Below are 25,628 nucleotides of genomic sequence, written 5' to 3'. Positions count from 1 at the left end.
TGAACTCTCCTTCCCATCATGCATTGTGTCATTCTTAAAGCAGTATTATCATGACAGAAATCTATGAAAGAAACAAAAAAAAACTAAAGTAATTTTTAACACATTTAGCCATCAACCACCTGAAGTGTTTTAACTAAATACTAAATAAAGTAGATGCTTGCCCAATAAAAATAAATAAATATATATATCTATTAATTGACTATCACATTCTTAACATCTTTTTCAGGGCTCTACATCCTCCCCTACTAAAATAATAAAATGTTTCCAAAACATTTTACCCTCCAAAAACTTAAAGAATGTATCCTTACTACTAACTTCTAACATTGAACTCACCCAGGTACCATTTAGTTACATGTTGCTCTTCAAAACGATAACCAACATTACACCTCAAATGACTACAAATGTATGTATACAGGATAAGTACATTTACCTATATTCCTGTTTCAGTGTATCAACTTAAATGATTGGTACATTGGTAGGCCTCCCAAGTCCATTAAGTCACATATGGCTAAATCTACCATTCCACCTTATTAAATGTGTCCACATTAAACATGCTTTGAATGTAGTACCACCTCTTACAGACTACTTTTGTGTTACCCGATAACACACTCAATTCCTTCTGTAAATGCATCAATAACGTATAAGTGTAGGTTTAGTCACTAGAAATACATTTCTGCAAAATGACTCTTACTCGTAACGAAATATTTTTGTACCAAATGAGTAACAAAACATTTTCAATCAACTTTAACTGTAACTACAACTAGATATAGTTCAAAATACTATTCCTATTTCTTCAAAGATGTGAAACTAGGTTTCCCTAACTCATCATATGTAAAGATGGATTTTGGTTGACGTGTCCTTGAGGAACGTCGCTCCTGCTCCACTTCCACCTCCCAATCACCCTCCGAGGAAACACTGCTGTCTTCCTCAGGCATTTCAAGTTCAAGTCTTTGATCCTCAGTATCCATGCCTGGATTTTGACTTGTGTCTTGGTTCTGAATGTGTCCTTCCTCATGTCTCTTGTCCACTTGATTACTGATGTCAGCAGAATCATTCTCATCCTGAGACTGGTTTTGTCTTCCTACAAGTCTCCTAGTTTGGGTTTCTTCTGCAGGTTGGCTTGATCTGGACTGAAAGACTGGGGCATGCGGATTGAGGCTGGTAGTCTGACTTTGACGGGCAATCCACACAGAATACTCGTTCTCACTACAGCTGTCAGAATCCTCCTGAACTTGATCTCTGATTTGGTGTATTTGTTTACCTTCTCGTCTCCTTTGTTTGTGTTTTTCTTTTGGTCCTTTAGTATCTTGACCATCAATAAGATAAGGACAGGGTAATAACACATTCCTATGAAGGATTCTTTCCCTTCCTTCACCATCTAATGGTGTCACCACATAAACTGGACTATTTTTCCCTCTTCTTTCTTTTATAACATGCATTTTGTTTTCCCAGTAAGCACGTATCTTTCCAGGTCCTCCTCTTTCAGATAGGTTTTGGACAAGAATATGGTCTCCAGGTTGAAGTTCTGAGCTCCAGGCTTTTCTGTTGTAATACTTTTGTAATCTTTTGCTTGCTTTTCTCATGTTTTCTTGTGCAATGCTGTAAGCTTCCTGCATTGACCTTTGCCATTTGTCTGCATAGTCCTGATGAGACTGTGACGGCTTTTGCTCTTTTGGAAACAGTAGGTCAATAGGTAGGATCGGCTCTTTTCCAAATAACAGAAAAAATGGTGAAAAGCCGGTCGATTCGTTCATTGTAGAGTTGTATGCATGTACTACTTTGTTTAAATAGTCTTTCCAGTTAGGTTTCTGTGTCTCTTCCAGTGTTCTGAGCATGCTTAATAAAGTTCTGTTAAAACGTTCAGCCGGGTTAGAGTGGGGATGGTAAGGGGTTGTCCTTGAATGTTGTATCCCACTGTAACTCTGTAACTTCCTGAACAACTCATTCTCGAATTCCCTTCCCTGATCATGATGAATTCGGGCAGGGTATCCGAATTGCAGAATAAAGTCATCAAAGATTTTGCGTGCAGCTGTCTTTCCAGACTTGTTAGGTGTTGCATAAGCCTGCGCAAACTTAGTAAAATGATCTACTATTACCAGAATATACTCTACACCCCCTTTACTTCTAAGGGTTGTAGTCATGATGAGATTTTTTTTTTTGTTTGTTTTGCATATGCATTTTCTTTTATGTTGTTGCAGTCAATAAATGTCAGGCACTTGTTTTTGCATTGTAGTTAATCAGTTTTCCTGCCTATATATGGGTAGGATATGACTAATATGACCCATAGTAACATTAGATTATTTAACAGCCCTGCAGGCAGCAAGAGAAAATGTTACAACCTCACTGTTGCTTCTGCAGCACATTTTCAGCCTGTGTTGCACTATTTCAGATATGTTAACCTTTTAGCAGTGCTAAAAAATTATGTAAGCACTGGATGCAGAGAGAAACTATAATCCATGCCATACAGGTTTATAAGCCATGTTCTTGTGTTTCCAATATGTTGGCTTGCATTTTAAATACTTTGGTAGATGTGGTTGTTGACGGAGTTGGCATTTTATCATTCCTAGAGCACATTTTCAAATATGTTCAGGTAAGGTAGCTTTATTTCAGTGTCCTATTTGGACCTTGTTTTACTCAGTGATTCATATTGATTTTCATTTTCAGTTTAACTCACTGGTTAGCTGTAAGTTTTAAAAATATCTTGTATAAACATTGAAAAAGTAAGGTTTTTGTTTTGTTTTGTTTTGTTTTGTTTTTTTATGAAAATGCCTACTCAAAACAGCAATCCTACATATTAAAAGTGGGACTGACAGTCTCATCTCACTATTTCTATAACCAGGAAGTTCCTGCGCCACCCTCAAAGTACCCATTGTCCATAAATTTGGCAAATACATGGTTGGCATTGGTTATGTTAAAAGTAGTTATATCAAAAGTTAAAATATGAACATTATAGCATTATATGAGATTACATTCCTGACATTAACTAATAATAAACAGTTAAACACAACCTGATTTACATTCTTTAGACAAAGTTCTTAGGCTTGTTTGTGTATTATACTAAACTAAACTTAAATAAGATGGTTTTCAGTTACAGCGAGATGTTTCTAAATCATTGTATACAACTACAAGGTGTACGAGTAAACAAATTACTCACAGTTGTCTTCTACAAAGGGAAATTTTCTTTGTTTTGTTTTTTTAATCTCATTGTTGCCCAGCCATATACTATAGGGTACTAATGCCTTTCTTACAAAGTTTTCTGTGTTCTGAATTTGTATGGACTTTTTGTCATTTTTGTGTCTGTCAAATATTCCATAGAAGAGTTTAAAATATATTTTTCTGTTTGATAGTTAATAAAATGTATAACAGATTCATATTTAGTAAATGATTCAGTTTCATCCTTTATTAACAGAAGAATTAGTACATTATGATAAAATATGTAGCATACACTAAGTTTTTGTATGGTGCTACAACAGTTCCTCATAAAAGAAAACATTTAAACATAATCCATTTTTGTAATTTAAAAGGTAAAACTGAAGATTAAACTGGTCATCAACTTTTTACTTAGTAAAAATCTTGGACTTTTGGGATCTTCTCAATGTTGTGACAATTCACAATTATTATTATTATGAACGCTAATAAGCACACAAACTAATAACTTGAAGTATGCGACATGCTGTCAAAAAAAGTTCAATGCCATGATTTTCATCGTCACTCAAGGGATTGATCTGCCTCAAGCCAGAAGTCAGCTGCTGGTGATCATAAGGACGATGTCTCACATCCACATGACTCAGTGGTCTTTGATGCTGAGTAAGTTGCAACATTCCAACTGTCCACAGCTGCAGTGGGGACCTATTTTCCATTGTCCTTAAGCTGTGGTGATTCCAGTGATTTACAAATTCATCCACAGATCTGTTAATTCTTGGAAGGTATACATGGTGAAGAGCCCTAATATGAAGTGGGTCAGTGCTATCTAAAATTTCAACATTTTCTATAAAGAGGAAAAGGTTTTTAAAGTATGCTGAAACAACCCGGTTTAGTTCTCCCCACAATCTTTCAATTCTTTGACTGTGAACACTACGCCCAACCATAAAGCTTCCTCTGTTTGGCCCACGCTGTTCAATCATAAACCGTGCAATATCCATATTCTCACTGCCAGCATCACTCATGACATGATGTGGGAGTCCACTCTGGAAAAGTTGCATAGCAGTTGATGCTCTGTTGTCTGTGCAACATCTGAGGTAGGTAATGCAGCGACTGTAGCCATCAACTCCTCCATGAAACACAAATCCCCATGGATTTAACTTGTGGTTTGTGTCAATATGCCTGGAATAAGAAGAAATAGATTATTATGATGACACTGGATGTACATCCAAATAAAGGTTTATGAATTTGACATGCTGACTCAAGTTGCCTATTGCAACCCAGAGATTGTAAAAATGTAAATTTTTTAAATTCAGATCTCAATATAAATTTTATATGAAATATTTTTTGTTTACATCTTACACAGTAGTGTGATTATTATTTAATAATACTTTGATCATCTAAAATAGTTACATTAATCTTGATGAGCTAGGGAGTATTAACTAACATTAATCAAATAAACAAACAAACACAAAACAAACACAAACAAAAACACATACCACACTTGATTTGGGACAGTGACATTGTAGACCCTCCTCTGAATTGCCCTCCGTCCTCTCAAGGCTCTTCCCACTGGATCAACTATTCTTAAACGCTCTCGCACCCGCCACCGCTGAACTCTGATCCTTCTCCCCCTCAAACTACCAGTAATGTAGGACTCTCCTGAGCCAGGAGTTTGTGTGAGAATCTCAGCAATGAGATGATCAAGGTCAACATTTGAAATGTTGGTAAAACTTCCATAGTCCACTAAACCTAGTTGTATCCTGTGGTTATACAGTGTATGAACGCTTACTGAGAACATTCGAGATATGGCCATCCAGCTAAACCCTAAGTCTCTCATGTCAGTCAGCTGAGCAGCTGGTATGTTGTACCTAAAAAAGTAAGAAACAAAATAGCAAATACGTTGATTTAAATGTGTGAATACATTTTCCTTGATTGTATCAAGTGCACAAATGTTATGTGATTATTTTTTTCATTACCAACCTTGGCCTTCCTCTTTGTGATATTGAATGGTATGCTGTCCCCACACCATGTGCTTCAGCTTCTACTCGAACTGTTATCTCAGTTGATAGCTCCATCGATGAGTCAAAAATTCCTTCAAGAATTATAAATAATCTTCTCTCAGCAACATTATGTTGAACATTATTGCTCATAAGCCCTAGGAAACTTCTAATAATGGAAATATAATCTTCAAGGTGACGCAATATAGACTCTAAATTCTGTGTACTGCTTGTGATGTGACCAGCTGTCGCAAAACAGTTGTCAAGCTCTACAAAGTAGTGAAATATTTGACCTGCTGCCATTTTGTAAAGGCAGGGAATTCAGAGAGACCTCAGTTCCACACATGAGGTTTTTCAGTCAGTAAATTAAGATTTTCATTCAAGTTTCATTCAATGTTTTCATTCAATTTTCATTCAATTATATATATATATATATATATATATATATATATATATATATATATATATATATATATATATATATATATATATATATATATATATATATATATTGTTGGTCTAACAATATTTAGTTATTTACTGTTAATCATAACTTGTTCTTCAAATAGCCATTTAGATGATTGGGGGATGAATGAATGTGACTGATGCCTGGGTCTTCTAGGTTCTTATTTGTCTGCAGTGTTTATCTCCCGAGAGCAGACCTCGCTAAAGCTGTTCAACCTAAGATGAGCGTCTTCCTACTCATGGCTGTATATTTGCAAGAGTTTCATTTCTTAGGACATGCTGCAGTAGTGGGTGGACAGTAAAAAAAAAAGGGTGCAGGTGTGCGTTGTCTGTCTGTAGGCAACCGAAACTGCAGCACGCTCAGGCAGCGCGGGAAACCACATTTAACTGCCAAATAACAAACGATTGCGTATTTTTCATGAAGGGTGGCAAGCCTAGTCTATACAATAAGGACCTAATCAAGATTAGAGCCTAAAGACATTCTATTTGTAAAACAGAAAGGTCACGTAATGTTAGGTAGCTAACAAATTGACTAATGCTATCCTAGTATATTAATTAACAGCTAGAAAAAACAAAAAACTCCATACCGTTCAATGAAGAATTTGTAGCCTTTGTCCTGTTTGAACATGTTGTCAGTGAAAACTTGTCTGCATGTCATAGTATATCCAAAAACCGTATATGTGGCAAATGTATTAGACTGTAAATTCCCTGTACATGCCTGGCTTTTGGCCATGCGCAATCGATCTAAACATGGATCCTGCTCCTTCCTGTTTATTGACAAATAGTAGAGGAGCTGGAGCAAGAAGGCAGCCTTCCTCATTTGCATAATGAGGCAGAAATGCATATGGTAAAGTCAAAAGAGGGGGAAGACTTGTACAAGGAAAAGGCAAAGCAAAATCTATATATTTCTTGACAAAAACACATTTATAAGGAAAAGGAAAACAGTCGCCTCAAGGCCCTTTGTATTGTGGGTAAAGACCCTACAATAATACAGAGAAAACCCAACAGTCAAAACGACCCCCTATGAGCAGCACTTGAATGAAAAGAAACAGTGCATTATGGGAACCCCCAGCAGACTAGGCCTATAGCAGCATAAGGAATGGCTCAGGGTCACCTGATCCAGCCCTAACTATAAGCTTGATCAAAAAGGAAAGTTTTAAGCCTAATCTTAAAAACAGAGAGGGTGTCTGTCTCCTGAATCCAAACTGGGAGCTGGTTCCACAGAAGAGGCGCCTGAAAGCTGAAGGCTCTGCCTCCCATTCTACTCTTAAGTATCCGAGGAACCACAAGTAAGCCAGCAGTCTGAGAGCGAAGTGCTCTGTTGGGGTGATATGGGACTATGAGGTCTTTGAGATAAGATGGGGCCTGATTATTCAAGACCTTGTAGGTGAGGAGAAGGATTTTAAATTCAATTCTAGATTTAACAGGGAGCCAATGAAGAGAAGCCAATATGGGAGAAATCTGCTCTCTCTTTCTAGTCCCTGTCAGTACTCTAGCTGCAGCATTTTGGATCAGCTGAAGGCTTTTCAGGGAGCTTTTAGGACAGCCTGATAATAATGAATTACAATAGTCCACCCTAGAAGTAATAAATGCATGAATTAGCTTTTCAGCATCACTCTGAGAAAGGATGTTTCTAATTTTAGAAATATTGCGCAAATGCAAAAAAGCAGTCCTACATATTTGTTTAATATGTGCATTGAAGGACAAATCCTGGTCAAAAATGACTCCAAGATTTCTCACAGTGTTACTGGAGGCCAAAGTAATGCCATCCAGAGTAAGTATCTGGTTAGACACCATGTTTCTAAGATTTGTGGGGCTGAATAGAAGAACTTCAGTATTATCTGAATTTAGAAGCAGGAAATTAGAGGTCATCCAGGCCTTTATGTCTTTAAGGCATTCCTGCAGTTTAACTAATTGATCTGGCTTCATGGATAGGTAAAGCTGAGTATCATCTGCATAACAATGAAAATTGATGCAATGCTTTCTAATAATACTGCCTAAGGGAAGCATGTATAATGTAAATAGAATTGGTCCTAGCACAGAACCCTGTGGAACTCCATAATTAACCTTAGTGTGTGAAGAAGACTCCCCATTTACATGAACAAATTGGAGTTAATTAGATAAATATGATTCAAACCACTGCAGTGCAGTACCTTTAATACCTATAGCATGCTCTAATCTCTGTAATAAAATGTTATGGTCAACAGTATCAAAACTGCACTGATGTCCAACAAGACAAGCACAGAGATGAGTCCACTGTCAGAGGCTCTAAGAAGATCATTTGTAACCTTCACTAATGCTGTTTCTGTACTGTGATGAATTCTGAAACCTGACTGAAACTCTTCAAATAAACCGTTCCTCTGCAGATGATCAGTTAGCTGTTTTACAACTACTCTTTCAAGGATCTTTGAGAGAAAAGGAAGGTTGGAGATTGGCCTATAATTAGCTAAGACAGCTGGGTCAAGTGATGGCTTTTTAAGTAGAGGTTTAATTACAGCCACCTTGAAGGCCTGTGGTACATAGCCAGTTAATAAATTGGAAACTCTAAATTGCACATAGGTGTGAGTGTGGATGTTGTGTGTCTCCCTGTGTTGGCCCTGCAACAGGCTGGTGACCTATACAGGGTGTACCCTGCCTCTCATCCTATGTCAGCTGGGAAAGGCTCCAGCCCCCCCGCGACCCTGAACAGGATAAGTGAATGGATGGTAATAAAATGTGCGATAAAAGCAGTTTATTTACAAAGTCAATGACTTATCATATTAAATAGTCATGATTTCAATAATAGCCTAAATCATTGTGATTATTTTTTCCATAATCAAGTCATAAACTCTGAGCCAAATATTCCTTTAACTTTTCTTCACTAATAATTTTTTATTAGTGACAATTTATTTTTTATGTTCAGCTGCTTTCAGTACTGCTGATATTTATTTCTCTCTTATTGATCTTTCTGAGTTAACTTCAATAGTTACTTCCTCCAAACCACCAACATGTCTATTAGACCCCATCCTCACAAGACTGCTCAAAGGAGTCCTACCATTAATTAATGCTTTGTTCTTAAATATGATCCGTATGTCTTTATTATTGTACTACATACCATAGGCCTTTAAAGTGGCAGTAATTAAACCATTACTTTACAAGCCATCTCTTGACTCAGCCATCTTAGCTGATTATTGCCCAATCTCCAACCTTCTTTTTCTCTGTGCCAATATCATATGCCTGTGAATGCCTTAAAATAAAACATACCAATAGAGCCCACTGATTTCTACCACCACTTCCCCAATCAAGTTGGTATCAATAGACTTTCTTCACCTAGAGAAATGCAGCATGGATATGAATGTATCCTGGTAGTGATACCACTACCACTTTACTTGCTTTGCACAAGAATATGCCACTAAAAACAAGTCAGCAAAGGAAGGTGGTGGAAAAAGTATTTAACGACTTTGCTCTGAACTTTGTCTTCCCACAGAGAATCCACCATGACACAGGACACAAATGTGAAAATCTAGTAAAGTCTGTTCATACTAGGACGATGCTCTGTATGTAGTTGTCAGCCAGAAGATTCCCCATATTTCAGTTTGTGAAATTAAGACAGAAAAAAGAGGAGAAAGCCGGACAGTCCTCAGGAACTTGTTTCTTCCAAGTGACAGCTTTCCCCTGGAAAAAATAGATAAACCCATAAAACAAGCAAAAGAGAGACAAAAATAAGGAATCAAAGGCAACAACAGCCATTACAAGAGAATACAGAAACAGACAGTGATGAAGAAGGGGCTCTATTGTGGAAGTCTCTGTTTCTGTATAGCCATGAAGATAGCAGACCACAGCACACACCAGAGTTTGAGACCCTTGAGCCACAGCTGGAGAAACCTCAAGCAATATTTAATCAGCCTGATGAGCAGCATATGGTGGGAACAAAAGACGGTGAGCTGCAGAATGGACAGCATGAACAATACGAGGCGCAGTGCGGTGAGCATCCCTCTGATGAAGAACAGCTCCACGGGAGCGACTCAGATGCAGAGGAGTGGCATACATTAACATGACACTCTGGCCCAAAGAGAGAGTGGAGGCAGCCTTGGGTCTTCACCTATGACCACCTGGGACATCCAACCATGACAGAGGCAGGTATAGGCTGTGCTGAGGTGAGTAGCTCACCTACATGCTAACAGAAACTATGGAGACTGTGGACAACCAACACCATACAGACATACAGGGCCTGCTAATTTGTATAAAGTGATGCAAAGTCTAAGACTGGACAGGACATATTGGGTGCTAAAACAGTACACCCCCATAATTTTTCATTTTATTGAGGTTGAGATCCTGTTCATTGTTCTATTTTAAGGTTGATTACCTCTTCGTATGGGTTGTGACACTTAAAAATGGTAGACCATTCACCTGCTGAACTGGGGTGCAGTACACGTGCCACACCATTAGGATGCCAGTAGTGGCACTAAGATGCCAAAGGCTGTAAGATCAGTCATAGCAGTCAGTCAGCAGATGAAGAGTGCTAGCTCTGTACTGCACTTTATTTTGTGTTAAACAGGTAAGTGAGGTGCACAAAACACATCAGTTGGATGAGTATATTTTATACTTTTTCTTATGCAGTTTGATCTAAACAGAAAAATACAGAGTCTGACTTTCTAAATGCTAGTTATGTTGTTACTGCATGATAGTAATCACACATTTAATCAATTTCTGGTGTTATTTTTTACTTATTTTTTATTTTATACTCGTTTTATGTTTTTATATGTTTTATTTGTGCCAAAGTTGATCCTGTACTGTACCTGATAGATAAAAAACATGCCAAAGGTGAATGAGTTAGCATAGGTGAATGAGTTGATGTAAGGTTTAATTTAATGGTATGTTAAGTAATATGAAGAAACAAATAAATTCAGAGGTGACTGAAGGTATTTGACTTCATTAGCATGTGTGACTTCACACATTATTGAGCAAATGCTGTGATGTTTGTAATTTAGATTTTAAAGAGAGAACAGTTTAAGTTATACCCAGTTTTTTTTTTTTTTAAATCAAATTTTTTTCCTATAATTGAAAGAAAACAAAATCCTGTAAATGTTTTTCTGCATCATTTTTATTTATAATAAAATGTGCTTATTGGTACATACATTTATGTTTAAAAAAAAAACAAAAAATAATAATAATAATCTCAATAAAACCAGAACAAAGCAATATATCAGAAATCAAATAGCACATAACATCAAAAACTAACAAAAAAATTGTCAAATGCTGATTTTACCAAACTTTAGAGGAATAAACAGAAAATTATTTATTAAATGACTAATTTTACTTATAGTGTGGTTAAATGTGTGAATAAAAATGATGGTTATAAGTGGAGGCAAATTAAGAAAACACTGTTACAATGCAGGAACACAAATCTGTATAGAAACTTTCTGATGTTGTGGTAATCTTGCAAAATGAGCTTTATAATGTGCTTCTTACTTTGTTAAAAAATATATTTTAATGCAAAACATGTCAATGCATGAAAATAATAAACAGCACGATAAAACCACAGTAAGAAAAAAAATCGAATTGGAACTAAACATGAAACTGGAGAAACACTGACCAACATCTCCACTCAACCTGATGGAAGCAAAAGGTGGATTTAGTGACTTTAATGAGGTGATAACTGAATACAGCCACATGCTGGTTCCATGTATGGGATTATTAATAACTATTCAGTGGGATGAGCTGGTTTAACCAGTCTGAGTCAGCAGCTTTATTACTGCTGGTATGATGACCTGTGGTTTGATGGTGAGACTTCTGTGTGTCACTGTGTTTATGTGGATCTGATGTTTTAGATGATGTCCAATCAGATGAATGCTCTGTGGTCATGATGTGTAAAACATGCAGAACAACAAGTCTGTGTGTCTTTAAGTTTCCAAATGGTAGGAAAAAAAAGCAAATCTGATAAAGTTTCTCTTCATAAAATGCTGCAGGCTGACATGTCGCTGATCTCTTCATTCAAGACTTCTTGCATCATCTCACTTAATTCATCTTTATGTATTTCCTGGAGGTCTTCATTTTCCTCCTCATTTTTCACATACTTCAGTTGTTTTTCATGTTTTTGCATTAAAGTCTTGATCTTTTTCAAATTTTTCCTCTTTCTGCTCACACGTCTCACGAGGTCATACATTTCCTTCTGATGTTCTTCCCTCTGAGCTGCTATCTCCTCCTTATGTTTCTTCTGGGATTCGTTGAACACCTCGGCTCTCTTTCTGGCTTCCTCTTCATATTTTCTCTTTAGATCTTCCAGGACTCTCTGGTTCTTTTCTTCTAATTCTTTTCTTTCCTGTTCTCTTCTTAGTTGATCCTCTTCTGTGTTTTTTTCATATTTTTGTTTTTCTTGATTGTAATTTTCCTGCAGCTTTTTCATTTTTTCTTTCTCCTCCTCTCGCCTCTTTTCGTCTTTGTTTCTCCCACCATTCTCTCTGTTCCTTCTCCCACTCCTCTTGTTTTCTCCTCATCTCTTCTCTGGTCTCTTCCAGCTCTCTGTCAACACTTTCCTTTGCCTCTTTTTCTTCCTGAATTTGTCTGTCCAACATTTCAAGTTCTCTTTTGAATTCTTGTCGACGACTTTCTTCTTCAGTTTCCTTTTCCCTTTTCTCCTTTTCCCTGATTTCCTGTTCTTTCTTTCTTTCCTCTTCTTCTTCCCTAATTTTATCTCTCATTTTGTCGAGTTCTTTTTCTCTCTGTATCCTCTCCTTTTCTCTCTCTTCATCCATTCGTTTCTTCATGGCTTCCATTTCTTCCTTATGTTTTCTTTCAAATTCTGCCTTTTGTTCCTCAATCTCTTCTTCCTTCTCCTTTAGAATCCTCTGCATCTCCTTCCTTATCGCAGTTTCAGCCTCTTGCAGCATCTTATTGGTGAAGCAGCAGCCTCCATTTTCCTTCACCATGGCATCGATCTTTGTTATCAGCTCACTGACCTGTTTGTGGTTTTGTCTGTCACGGTTGTTGAACACGTGGTACCTATCTCCACAGTCAGTGATCAGTCTCATAAAGGAAGCATCACATTTTTTCTTGATGTAGTCTTCTATGGAGACTTTGTCATACTCCAGGGTATCTCCTCCTGTTAACAGGATGATGGTGAACTTTTCAGAATTCTTCCCAAAGAATTTTTTAATGAGCTTCAGTGTTTCCTTCTCCTCTGCTGTTAACCTGCCAATATTCATCACTAACAGGAAGACATGTGGTCCTGGAGCCAGAAGACTGACGCATTTCACCAACTCTTCATGGACTTCATCATGGGACAAGGTGGTGTCAAACAGACCAGGGGTGTCGACCACAGCAACACGACGACCGTCCACCTCACCGTGTGCTTTCTGACAACGTTTAGTGACCGACATTTGACTGGATTCTGCTTTAAACTCGTGTCTTCCTATAATGGTGTTTCCTGTAGAGCTCTTTCCACAGCCAGTCTTCCCAATGAGCACAATCCTGAGACAGTCTGAGCCCTGGTCTCCATCTTGATCACCTGACACATGAAAACAGTTTCATTTACGTTAAAGGTTTGCATTTGTATAGAGTTGGATCAAAATTCATTGGGTCATTGGAAATATTAAAATCTAAAATACTTACCACTGACAAGTTGTAAGACTTTCTCCATTTGTGCATGTAAAAATGTTGTAGTTGTATAACAGTTTGGTTTGCCCATGGGCTGGATAATTTTGTCCAGAACCTCAAACATCTCTGGGATCTGCTGTTTGTTCTTGATGTTGAGAATAACAGATCTTCCTCCACAGCTCCCACGGAGCTCCTGGATGTCTTTGTTTTCATTAAGAAGTTTAACAACAGCTGGATCTGTAGGATCTGACTCCACGGTGAACAGAATCATGGTGAAGGCATTGACTCGAGAGCTGAATGTGTTCTGGATGGTCTCTAACTCTTCCTTGTCTTCATCAGTGGGAGGAGCCACAGGAAGGACCAGGATGAAGGCATGGACACCCTCAGGATCACAGAGGGAGATACACCTGAGTGATTCCTCCATCACTGTCTCCTCAGGTCTTCCATACAAGGCAGGCAGCTCCACCAGGGAAACCCAGCGTCCACACACCTCTCTCTGATGTTTAACACACTCTGAGTAGAAGACTGAATGAAGCTCAGTCTGACCTAAAATGGCCTTGACTGCTGAGGTCTTCCCTGCTCCTCTCCTCCCACACAGAACCAGGTTGACATTGGATTTCAGATTCAAGGGTTTGGCCTCTTCTTTTAGCATTAGATATTCTCCCCAGTTCTCACTCACTATTTTGTTCATTTTTTGCATCAGTTCTGAATCATTTTTAGAAGAATCCTTTTTGTCAAAACTGATGATGTGCTGCTTTTGGTTGCATTCTTGGATGAGTTTTCCCACTGAGTCATTCCCTTTCTCATTATGTGTTATGATGACCATGGAGTGTTTAAAGGCATCTTGTCCAAACAAGCTCAGGACCAAATTCAGAGTTTTTCTGTTCTTCTCAGTGAAATCAGAAGGTTTCACTAACAGCAGCAGAACATTTGGTCCAGGAGGACAGAGACCCACACAGCTCTTGATCACATCAAACAGTGTTTCCACAGGCAGGCTGAAGATGTATGGAGTTTTTACTACTGTTAATGGTTTCCTATTCCACTCTCCAGAGGAAGCACGACATTGCTTTCCTGCAAAGACTTTGGACACAATTGACCTTTTTTTCCCAATGATGATGTTTTCCAGAGCTGATTTTTTGTCCTCACTTTTTCCAAACAGCATTATCCTGAGCTCATGTGCTATGAAGAAAAATAAGTAAATGAGAAGATTTCTCTTTTCTTTTTCAAAAAAATTATGAAACATATTTTTTCACCACAGTTTACCACATCCCACTTCATAGTTCGAATTGTTAATCACATCACTTGACCTGTTTCATTTGGACTGGACTCAGTTTCAGACCAACATGGACTAGTTCTTATATAGCGCTTTTCTACTCAGTCAGAGCACTCAAAGCGCTTATACAACACAATAATCTTTCTTCTCTTTCTTAAAAACACTTAGCTGGCTACAGAATTCTCAGGATAGAGAAGACCCTGTAGATGTAGCCTCTACTCACACTGTACAACTGTGATCAATTGAACATTTTCTGAATACAAACTCACACGTCTATGAATCACCACTTTATTGTGGTGGAAGGGTTTCTTGTACCTAAGTGATCCCCACCTCCTGGTGCAAATTGGTTCTGGGTGAGACTAAGTGTAATTCAGATTATTGTTAAGAAGAAATCAAGACTCAGCTATGTTGGATATAGGAACAGGAATACCAAGAACCTAGCCCTGTCGGGCCAGGAAGAGGGGATCATCAACCAGCAGCTGGTGGATGGCCCTGACTATGCTCAACTGGGATACACCACATGAGACTGCACTTCTTTGTGCCCACCACCTGCAGAAGGTGCTGGACAGTTGGAGCTGCAGGGTCATGGAACAAAACCTTTCCAGTAAGAAGGCAGAGCTTGACCTGAAGTTTGAGAGATTCCATTTTTTTAGTCACATGTACACTGAAAAAATATAAACTGTTTGACCTACATACTCAAAATAACACTTTCGGCCTGAGGGCCCTTATCTTATCTTCATTTATTGTCATAGTCCTGGGCCAATGGCCCAGTGTTTTGTGTTCTTTTGATTCTATTTCAGTTATTTCTCTGATTATGTTTATTAGTTCTCTTTTGTGTTCCTGTTTATTTCTAGTCCCTTGTGTTTCCCTGTATCAAGTCTATGTGTACCTTGTCTAGTCACTTCCTGTTTTATTTTTACAGTCTTGTGTTCCCTGTGCTTTGTGTTTAGTTTTGCTTCCTCTGTTATTAGTCTCATTTGCTTCACCTGCTGTGCCCTGCTGTTTCCTCTTGCCCTGATTACCTAATGTGTATTTAGGCCTCCAGTTTTCTTCTGTTCTTTGTTGTGTCGTCGTCTATGTATCCGTTGTGTGTGTTCTCCGTCCCTTGTGTCCCATAGTTTAGTTCTGGCCTCAGCCCAGTTTATTTGTTTATGATCTTCATTACAATAAAAATACATTAAGTTCATCACTTCTGAGTCCTGCATTTTGGGGTCTTCCTGCTCCTGCCACACACCAACATGACATTTATATTCTCTTTACATTACCTACACTTACTGTACTTTACACTATGCTCTGAGCTTTCACACCCTTTTACTTAAGACCTCATAATATCTGCTAAGTCCTGACATTTTTATGGACAATAATTCATAGTAATGGTTGGCTGGAGCATCTGCATGGCTCATAAATCTTAGCTGGCATTTTTATTGCCCATTTTGACAGGTTTACTACCTATAATTTATAGAGTGTAACGGGTGCATACCCAATTGACAATTGATTAGTGTGATTTATGACTAGATTTTGGCAGCACTGAAATTGAAAAAATGTCAAAATATGATTTATTGTTACCAGGTGCAGACCTTCAGTGGAAAGGCTTCCAAAGACCTGTGAATCTTCTCTCATTATAAGGAACCCACCAGAAGCCCCAGTCAGTCTTTCTCTTTGCCTGTCTTTGGTGGCCTTTGACCTGCATGTTCTTACGGCTTACATCCCAGGGGGACTGTTTACATTTTCTTCTATGTGCTTTGTTGAATTTAAATTTTAAAAACCCAAATAGTCATCTAATTGGCCTGAAGACATTCTGTAACTGTAAACTATATGACCTGACACATGAGTTTTGGAAGTACAACTAAGTAATTCCAGTCTCTCCGACGTGGGCCGGGCCAACCCACCCCATTAGTTGGTGTGCCCAGGACAATTCCAGTGCAGGGAGGGAGCCCACCAGGACCTGGTGATCCCAGGGCCCCAGGCCCCCCACCCTGAGCCCCACAGGGAAGACCAGCCACCCGGTCAAGGGCAAGCATCTGCCACCCCAGGCCCCACACCCCATGAATAAGTAAGCACTGATTCTGAGGTTTCTGTATAGCCATCGCATACACATAGGCCCTCCACCCCCAGCCACCTACAAAAGCACACTGGGAGCAGATCCCACAGCCAACCTCCCCCACTAAGTACGGTAATGGAACTGATCAGTGGGAACTACAGAATCAAATTTATCCAATTGGTTTTTAGAAGAAACAGATATTCTCTCTAACCTAATGTGATATACTAATAAATTTCTATATTCAGTAATACACAGTTTATTTTTGATTTCTAATTCATGAGGATAGTTTTCTTAGTAATGCACAAGGCAGTAAGAACTATGTGTAATATATTTGCCTCCATAACTAATTCACTGGCATCACCTAAAATGCACAGTCTTGGGGAAGTTGGGACACGACAGCTAAACCATGTGGATAGGTCTTCGCATATCTTCTGTCAGAACTTCTGAACAGGCATACAAGACCATAGAGCATGCATATAGTTCTGCTCTGAATTGCCTGTACAGTGAGTATGTAAGGCCCATTTGGAACATCCTTTGTCCAGTATAGTGTGTTCTATGGAGAATTTTATATTGTACAAGTTGTAATTTGGGACTTCTAGTAATTTTGAAGGTACTAAACATATTTCTGTCCAGAAGTTTTGATCTGCATCGATAGAGAGATCACATTCCTACTTTGTGATTGGGATAGAAACGGAATCACCAGTTTTTAATAATCATTTATATAAATTTGATAACCATTTAGGGGTACAGAGGTTTAGAAATTATCTTACCCATGTAGGTATTTTCAATTGATTGGGATTAAATCTTGCCTGCAGGATGGACTTCAGTTGCTGGTATTCAAGAAATTTACTGTTGCCAATTCCACATTTTGATATAAGCTCTTGGAATGTTTCCATCTTATAAAATTTCCATTTTGAATAACATGTTTTAAATTATTTATACCCTTATCGTGAAATAACAGAAAATTCAGTATTTTTTTTTTCTGACAAATATCTGTATTGTTCCAAATTGGTGTTGCCTGATTTTAGTGGAGTGCTGGAGGGGTTCTAAAAATTACATTTCAATGGCACAATTGTTGATTTACCCCAGCTGATGGAGTAAGCTGATATAGATGGGAACTTATCTACAAGTGTGATCATCTTCAGAAGAGAAACTTGTGACTTCCCAAGGAAAAGTAATACATTATCAGCATGAAGGCTTATCTTATGTTCTGTATTTTCAGTTTGAATCCCTTTAATGTTTGCATTTTCTCTGATTGCCGAATTTCCAGTTTACCTGGTCAAATGCCTTCTCTGCATCTAAAGAGACAACTGTGGTTTCTAATTTGTTAATGGAACAGTAATCTATTACATTTATTAGTCTGTGTGTATTATTGGCTGAGTGTCAACCCTTGATAAACCCTGTTTGGTCAGGATGTATTATGAATGGAGTGATATTTCCTAATCATCTGGCAAAGCATTTGCAAATCATTTTAAGGTCTTTGCCTGATTTAACAAGCAAGTTAATGTTAGCAGAGGTCATGTTTGGAGATAGTGAGTGATCTTTCTGAATTCAACTCACCATTTTGAAAAAAAGTCAGAACAAAATTCTTTGTAAAACTGTACTGGAAAACTATCTGGACCTGGGTCTTTATTGATTGGAAGATGCTGTAGGGCTTCGTGGAATTCTGATATTGAAAGCGGTGAATCCAGACCCGCAACCTGTTGATAATTTAGCTCGTTCGCATACCTGCATTGCTATATCAACTGCATCCACACTGAGGTGGGACACAATTGTAATGGAAACAAAACAAAACCAAGTAGAGTCGAGTCGTGCTGAGTAGGTACTAGTGGAAACGCAGCACAAGAGTGCCTTCACTCAGGAGTTTCCCCTCAGGAAGAGATGCTTTTCCCAGTAGACCTTCAGGTCTAGAAACAGGTCCTGTTAGTTTTATCTGCTCTATGTGCCAAGCATTCAGTTATGACACAGTTTTTCCAATAATATTATTTTTGAGTGTGAGTGCACCCTAGATTGCAAGTTGAGGATCAGTTTTGTAATCATGGAGGAAAGAAATATTCACCATCCTTTGTCCAACATATCAACTATTACTCCTCTGCACATGTCCAAACTATCTCAGACTCTCTTAGTTTCTCTCTAAAATGCTAAACCTGAGCTGAGGGATATTTAAGTGCTATATCTTTTTTAATAAATTCTTCCTTTATTCATCCTGGTCAACTTGCCTGAACTTTTTTAACTTCACCCTGAGCTTAAACCTGATCATCACATTATACTGTACAAAAAATATTGTTCCCACACTTACCACCCCTCACAGGATCCAAGTTGGCAGGGATTTTATCTTCTTGATGATGAGTGGATAAAACAGATGTTTCTTCACTGAAAACATTACAGCTCACATGTTCTCCCTTGTTCTTCTTCACCACTGCACCTATGGCTGCCAACAGCTGCTCTTGTTCCAGATTCTTCTGCCACAACAATTTTTCACTACATTTTTTGATTATGTCTCCTAACTGTGGGTGTTGCAGGTACTTATCAATTGAACTTGAACTCTTGTCTTTGGGTGTGATCAGTACCAGAGAATGATCAGATTTTGGGTCACCAAAGAATTCAAGGACTATTTGTAGCTTGTTTTTCTGATCCTCGGTGAAGTCTGCAGGCTGGATGACCAGCAGGAACACGTGAGGTCCAGGAGCAGAGAGCCTCACACAATTTTCAGCTTGTTTCTTCAGCTCTTCTGGGGAGATTTTAGGTGACAGCAGATCTGGAGTGTTGATGAGATCAATTTCTTTCCCCTTCAGTTCTCTTTTAACTCTCAGACAGAGGTCTGCTTTTTCCTCTGTGTTGAACACAGTCACCCCCAGTATGGAGTTTCCCACTGAACTCCTCTTAGACCAGTTGTTCCCCAGCAGAACAACCCTCAGCTCAGAGACTGAAAAAAGTACAATTAGTTCAATTAGTTGAGTTAATTTTCAGTAGACTATTTTTAGATTATTCATTTTTTTGTAGTAACTATGTTATTCACGTCTCAGTCTATAATGTTTTTAGCCAGTTGTTTTTCTTTTGTAGAACTAATGACATTATTATGTTCTTCAGTCCAAAACAGATTTTTGAACTTTTTTTTTTTACAATTTCTTCAAAACAGAAAATGTCAGCTCAGAAAAAAAAAGAATCTACAACTTAATGTAATTGCCCATTTCCATTTAAAGAGTGTAACCTCTGAGTACTGGGCTAATAAATAAAGTAGAAATCTAATTGCAGGATTTAAAACATCTCTTGATAAATTATAACAATCTTGGCATAACATCTGATAATTTAAACATAATAGTTCTTCGTATTTTATTCATGATATGTGAAAAGTTATTATTTTAACTTACAGTCCTCAAAGTCAGAGCTGCTGCATTCTGGTTTATTGAAATCATCTGCAAAAATAAAGGAACACAAATCAGCACTCTGAATTTGCTGAGAAAGGAATAACACATCTTCATTATTTGGCACTGTTTTATTCAAAATTCAAGGTACTCTTGGATTTTGACAACATGACTACCACAGCATTCTGCAGTGACTTGCCATCCCATGCACTTAGTGGGACCATCATTTGTTTTTCAACAGAACAGTGACTCCAGTGACTCCAGATGCACCTCCAGGCTATGTAAGGGCCCCTTGACCAAGAAAGAGGGTGACGTAGTGTTGTGTCAGATGGCCTGACCTCCATAATCACCTGATCTAAACCCAACTGAGATGGTTTGGGATGCGTTGGCCTGCAGAGTGAAGGCAAAGCAGCCAAGAAGTGCTCAGCACCTCTTGGAACTCCTTCAAGACTGTTGGGAAATCATTTCAGATGATGACTGTACCTTGTGAAGCTGACTGAAAGAATATCAAGAGTGTGGAAAGCTATAATCAAAGCAAAAGGTGCCTGTACTTTGAAGAATCTAAAATCTAAAAGCTATTTTGGTTTGTTTAACACTTTTAAGTTTACTACATAATTTCTTATGTGTTCCTTCATAGTCTGGATGAGTTCAGTATTAATTTACAATGGAGGAAATAAAAAAGAAAATTAAATTAGAAGGTCTGTCCAAAAAGTATTATTATTAATACTACAACCATTTCTTGTTGTTGGCTTTTTTGGGGTGGGGAGTGAAATCTGAACTGAAAATTAGGAGAGTCCCCTCAGGTGACCATGGTGTAAAACATCTAAATTTATTTTGAAAAATAAAGAATACCATGTTATTAGGTGGACAATTTATTATTAATTTGTAGCCCACCAATTTTGTTGAAACCTGAAAAAAAAAACACAGTGAAGTCCCCACAACAGGTGGTTGTGGGGACTTCACAAGTGTAGATTTACAAGTGTGTGTGTGTGTGTGTGTGGGTGCACATACCCATGTACAGTATACATATAGGGTTAGGTCTCTGAGGTTTTGGTAAAGGACATTTTCAGTATTTTGCATCTGTGTGCCACCACATTGGATTGTAAAATCAGACAGAAACTACAGAGATAATCTTACTGTTCTGAGTTGTCCAGAATTACAGCACAGAGGATTCCCAATGTGGCAGTAGCCAAGTGAAACTGTAGTACATGTACAACTAACAATCAGTTTTTAATTGTTTTTCTCTGTAATGCAGCAGGAAAACTGCCTGAGACTGCAACACTAACTAAATGAGTTTTTGATAGCTCAGATAGCACTGTGATCAGAAATTAGAGACGGGTGGTTAAGCAATGGCTTTGTAATTTCCATAGACCTTTGGTAAACCTTATTCTCATAATCTTTATCATTTCTTCAATATCTGGCAAAGCAGGATTTAAATTACAGTGATTAAAATATCCCATGATAAAAATGGGAGCACATGGGGTTTGCTGCAATTGTTGTGCATGCATTTTCACAGCCTTCCAAACGCTGTCATTGGTGGGGACAAAGGTAGATGCCAACACCGTTGTGAGTATTTATTCTGTTGCAGTGACACATCTGCATCACACTACCACAATACTACTGTTGTGGTTTCAGTGTCACTGTGTTCAGTTTCTTCATGCGTGAAATACACTGCTCACATCTAGTTCCCCATTTGCAACACTAGGTGGCATATGGAGTATATATAAAAACTTGATCACAGGGCAGCTGGTGTTCACCATAATGCAATGCTATTATATTTGCATGTACATTACTGCTATATAATGTTATTATATTGTTGTATATAAAGTACAGGTAGAGTGAATGGACACAAAGGACATGGATTAAAAAGGCAGATACAGCATTCAGGATTTTTTAAAATTTGTTTATTTTGTCACGATTTTCTGCCTGTTCTTGTAGTGACAATTTATACTGAACGTGATTTGATTAAAATAAAACCTTGGAATCAGAGAAATCAATTCAGAATTCAATTCAGGATTGATTTATTGCCTAAAAATAAAGTCTGATTGTCTTTAAAAAGAAATTATTAGACACAAATTGAAAAAGCTCATGAACTTTGTTTTTCTGCTAACAGTATGTATAATTATTACTATCCTCTTGCAGCTGAACAGTTATATTGCATTGCCTCAAAATTACAATTACAATGACTAACAGTGCCAACAAATTTTCATACTCCTATAAGTCTTACACAGTCTATAAGGATGAATTTGGTGTGACCTATGTACAGTTAAATGTGTGTGAATTTGTAAAGTGTGATTAGACAGTGTATTATCCAGACTAATGAAGTTTGGCTGTACTCACCAGGTGCTGCTGCCGCCATAATCTTACTGCTGAAAACACACAGACTGACTGAACTGGAGGGAAGAAAAAAGGATTTTAGGTTGCTTATATATTGATTTTTATATTGATTTTTGTTCATAATTCATTCAGTTGATTTGTTCATTAATGTTTTGTTCAGAATAAACCCAGTTATTAGCATAAAAACTTTTCACGGATGCTGTTAGAAGAAGTCAGTGTTAAAGCTCATCTCTGACATCAAAATTCAATTTTGCACAAACTTTATTTAAACAGTCACGAAAACTTTATTTCTTTTCTAAAAATTTGTTCACGTTTTGATCACCTTTAAGTGCCTTTTGTTGTTATTTTTTTCCAATTTTTTTCTTAATTTGTGTAAAACCAGACAAGAAATTTGATCACAGTAGTTTGACAGTCAACTAAATGTAGTTAAGTCAGTGGACAGATCTTGTCTAAAACTTTAGAGCAGTGGTTTTCAAACTTTTTCCATCATTTCCCACTTCAGAGGGAAAAAATATTTTCAAGCCCCACCTCAACAATTTTTATCAGTGGCAGTGGCGCAGTGGGTAGGCGCTCGCCCTGTACCTGCGGGCAAGACACTTAAACCACATTGCTGGTCTCTGGCTGCATGACTGCAGATGCTCGTCTCTGGGTGAGTGATCTGGAACCATCATTTCGTTGTGTGCCTTGTGCGCACAATGACAATTGAGTCTAATGTAATCTAAAAACAAGCAACCACAAGGGCATGGTAGCGGCCCTCTGATGGCAGACTATGTTTGGCACAACACCAGCAAGAATAACATAGACACCTTTCCTTGTCTCCAACTACATTCACCGTGAAACCCAGAGCAAGATAAGCTTCACCATATTGCGTTTTTGGTAATGTTTTTTAGCTTATAATCACCAATTGCCTCATTTGTCACAGAAGCAACACCTGTTTTTCTTTGCGTAGCTGTAAAATATCTCTCCACTTTGACAACCCTCAATGGCTGTGACAGCAGCAAATAAGCAGATTACTAGCATAACCGAAGTGAATTTCTTTGTTCTATGGTGAAAATGATTCCAATATTAAACATTAGTTCAGCATGACATTTCTCCCAGGTCGCTTGCACCCACACACTTTGAGAATCACTGCTTTAAAGGTGCAGCTGCAAAACTACATAAGAGAAACCACTGAAAGTGAACAGAAGGAAAGAAAGAGAGGCCATGCATCATGACAATACAAGTAAACTTACACTGACATAGAAATAGGCAGTCTGTTTATAAAAAGTTTTTGGATAAATAAAATACAGGTTGTCATTTAAAAGACAAAAGTTGCATGTCGTGTTAAGTGGATACAAGAAGTTATGAACATGATTTTGGCAGAAATAGTTAGAGACTGTCAGAAGCTTGCCAGGAGTAAGAAAATCAAAAAAGAATCATTTGGAAAGAAATGAGTATCAAAATGATGACTAAAATGATGAACAAATTAAACAAATGAAAAGTCATCAATTTGTTCAATCAGCAAAGTCTTGTTAAAAAGATTTTTTTTAAATGAAAAGATGAACAGTGTCTTTTCACCTCATTGAAAACAGTTGTTTTGGTGTTTAAAACACAAAGGATATCTCATCCATATCAGACAGCAAGCAGATTCAAACCCAGAACCTTTTTCATGTGAGACATCACAGGTTACCAATGCCAGCACCAATGTAACACCTGCACCTTCTGTCATCTTCTACTTTACATGTAAATTTGAGAATCTCTTGAATTATTTTCATGTGGCTGCTCATTCGATGTAATCATTTCATGAAAGTACAAAAAGATTTTTCAGTGACAATTTAAACAGTAATACCCATTTGCAAGCGGTAGTGTAGTGCTGTTTATTTAAGTACCAGAGCACACCAATCATGCAGGTGGGTGTCAGAGCCGCAAAAACACCCACCCAAAAACAGATGCTGCGCCTCTTTAGTAAATCTAACATTAGCTTTTAAACACCAAAACAAAGTTGCTGGCATAGTCCATTAGTATATCTGCCCCTAAATATTGGTTTGACTGCTTTAACCATTCAGTTTGACTTTATTGGCTTTGTTGGATGAATTATACTTAATGAAGATTAAATTTCAACCCGATTATGCTTAATGTAAACATACAACATAAATGCTAACATCATATTTCCCTGCTTTGAGAAAAATGCAAGGAAATATGATATAGCCAGAGGTGGCAAAAGTACTGACATTCTGTACTTAAGTAGAAGTACAAGTACTTATGTTAAAAAATACTTTAGTAAAAGTCGAAGTACTGGTTCAACTTCTCTACTTAAGTAAAAGTAAAAAAGTACAGGCTCTGAAATGTACTCAAAGTAAGAAAGTAAAAGTAGTTCTTTGGAGGACGTTTCTACCTGCTATTTTTGTGTAAAACTAACCGAACCTCATTATATATTATTGTAATAATATAAAATAAAATTACATGAGAATGCAAACATTATTCCAATCTAAATTTGAATCCTAATGAATGCACTCAGCTTGAATCTGTTATAGGACACAAACTGTGAAAGGGAATTTAAACACAGCTCTGTTCTCTGTGTCCTCCATAGTAGAGGGTGACTGTGCCTCCACCTAAACACAAACATGAGGATACTCAGGGGTTACAGTGGGATTCAGCAGGTGGAGGAATCCTAAGATCAGCTGTAGTGGCTCTGCACGGGGAGAAGAATCACAACTTTCTATTGTGAGCTCCAGTAAATGATGTTGGTGTGCAGGCTGTGATCAGCTGACCTGCTGCTGCTGCTCTGAGGTTTACTGCTCTGTGTGGATGAAGTGAACTCTCAAAGATGTAACCCAGTATTTCACAGCTATCTGAGCTGATCTCCATCCCCTACACTGACAGCATACAGGCTGTAGAAATGTTGGATTCAGTGAATGAATCTCAGCATCAGCAGCTTTGATTCAGACTCATCTCTGCTACACTGATGTAACCTGTAACTCTGACCATGAACACAAACACTGTGCTCCAGTCCAACACAGAGCTTTACTGTAAATACAGTACAACAAGCTAACCTATTTATTAAACACTAAACTGCAGTATTTTCACTGAATCTTTGAATTACACAAAGTCAGCATACTTCAGTTTATTTTCCAGTCCTTACCTTTAATTCTAACCTCTCTTCTTCCTCTCCTGTCCTTTCTCCATCTCTGAGTGAACTTCTCTCTCTTTGCTCTCCCTGTAAATACAGCAGCTCTTCTTTTAGCTAGCAGACACACTGTGTGACAAACTGCACACACTTTGTGTGTTTGCTGATATTTGTTGAGCATTTGGAAACGTTGCATTTACCTGCCACACGTTACTCCCTTCATGCTCGCTCCTCTTCAGTAGCGCTAGCTAAGCTGTTTATGTGCCGCAGCGCAACTTACGGACTCGGTCCGGCCCGATTTTAGCGCTATAAATGATACATTAAT

General features: G+C 37.9%; 1 protein-coding gene across 1 annotated transcript; it reads right to left on the bottom strand.

Moving 5' to 3' along the window:
* Positions 1-1,081: 1,081 nt before the first annotated feature.
* On the bottom strand, positions 1,082-22,228 carry LOC115775872 (GTPase IMAP family member 8-like). The gene is made up of 6 exons (XM_030723388.1): positions 22,201-22,228; positions 19,867-19,911; positions 18,856-19,421; positions 13,197-13,818; positions 12,014-13,092; positions 1,082-1,306 (listed from the first exon to the last, which is right to left on the bottom strand). Exons 1-6 carry the CDS (start codon positions 22,217-22,219, stop codon positions 1,082-1,084), a joined length of 2,556 nt encoding a protein of 851 aa, XP_030579248.1. The 5' UTR covers positions 22,220-22,228.
* Between the last annotated feature and the right edge of the window lie 3,400 nt (positions 22,229-25,628).

This window comes from Archocentrus centrarchus, unplaced genomic scaffold (assembly GCF_007364275.1).
Source record: "Archocentrus centrarchus isolate MPI-CPG fArcCen1 unplaced genomic scaffold, fArcCen1 scaffold_26_ctg1, whole genome shotgun sequence".
NCBI classification, from domain to species: Eukaryota; Metazoa; Chordata; class Actinopteri; order Cichliformes; family Cichlidae; genus Archocentrus; species Archocentrus centrarchus.
Note: the sequence above shows the minus strand (reverse complement) of the source record. Positions and strands in the feature narration are given on the sequence as shown.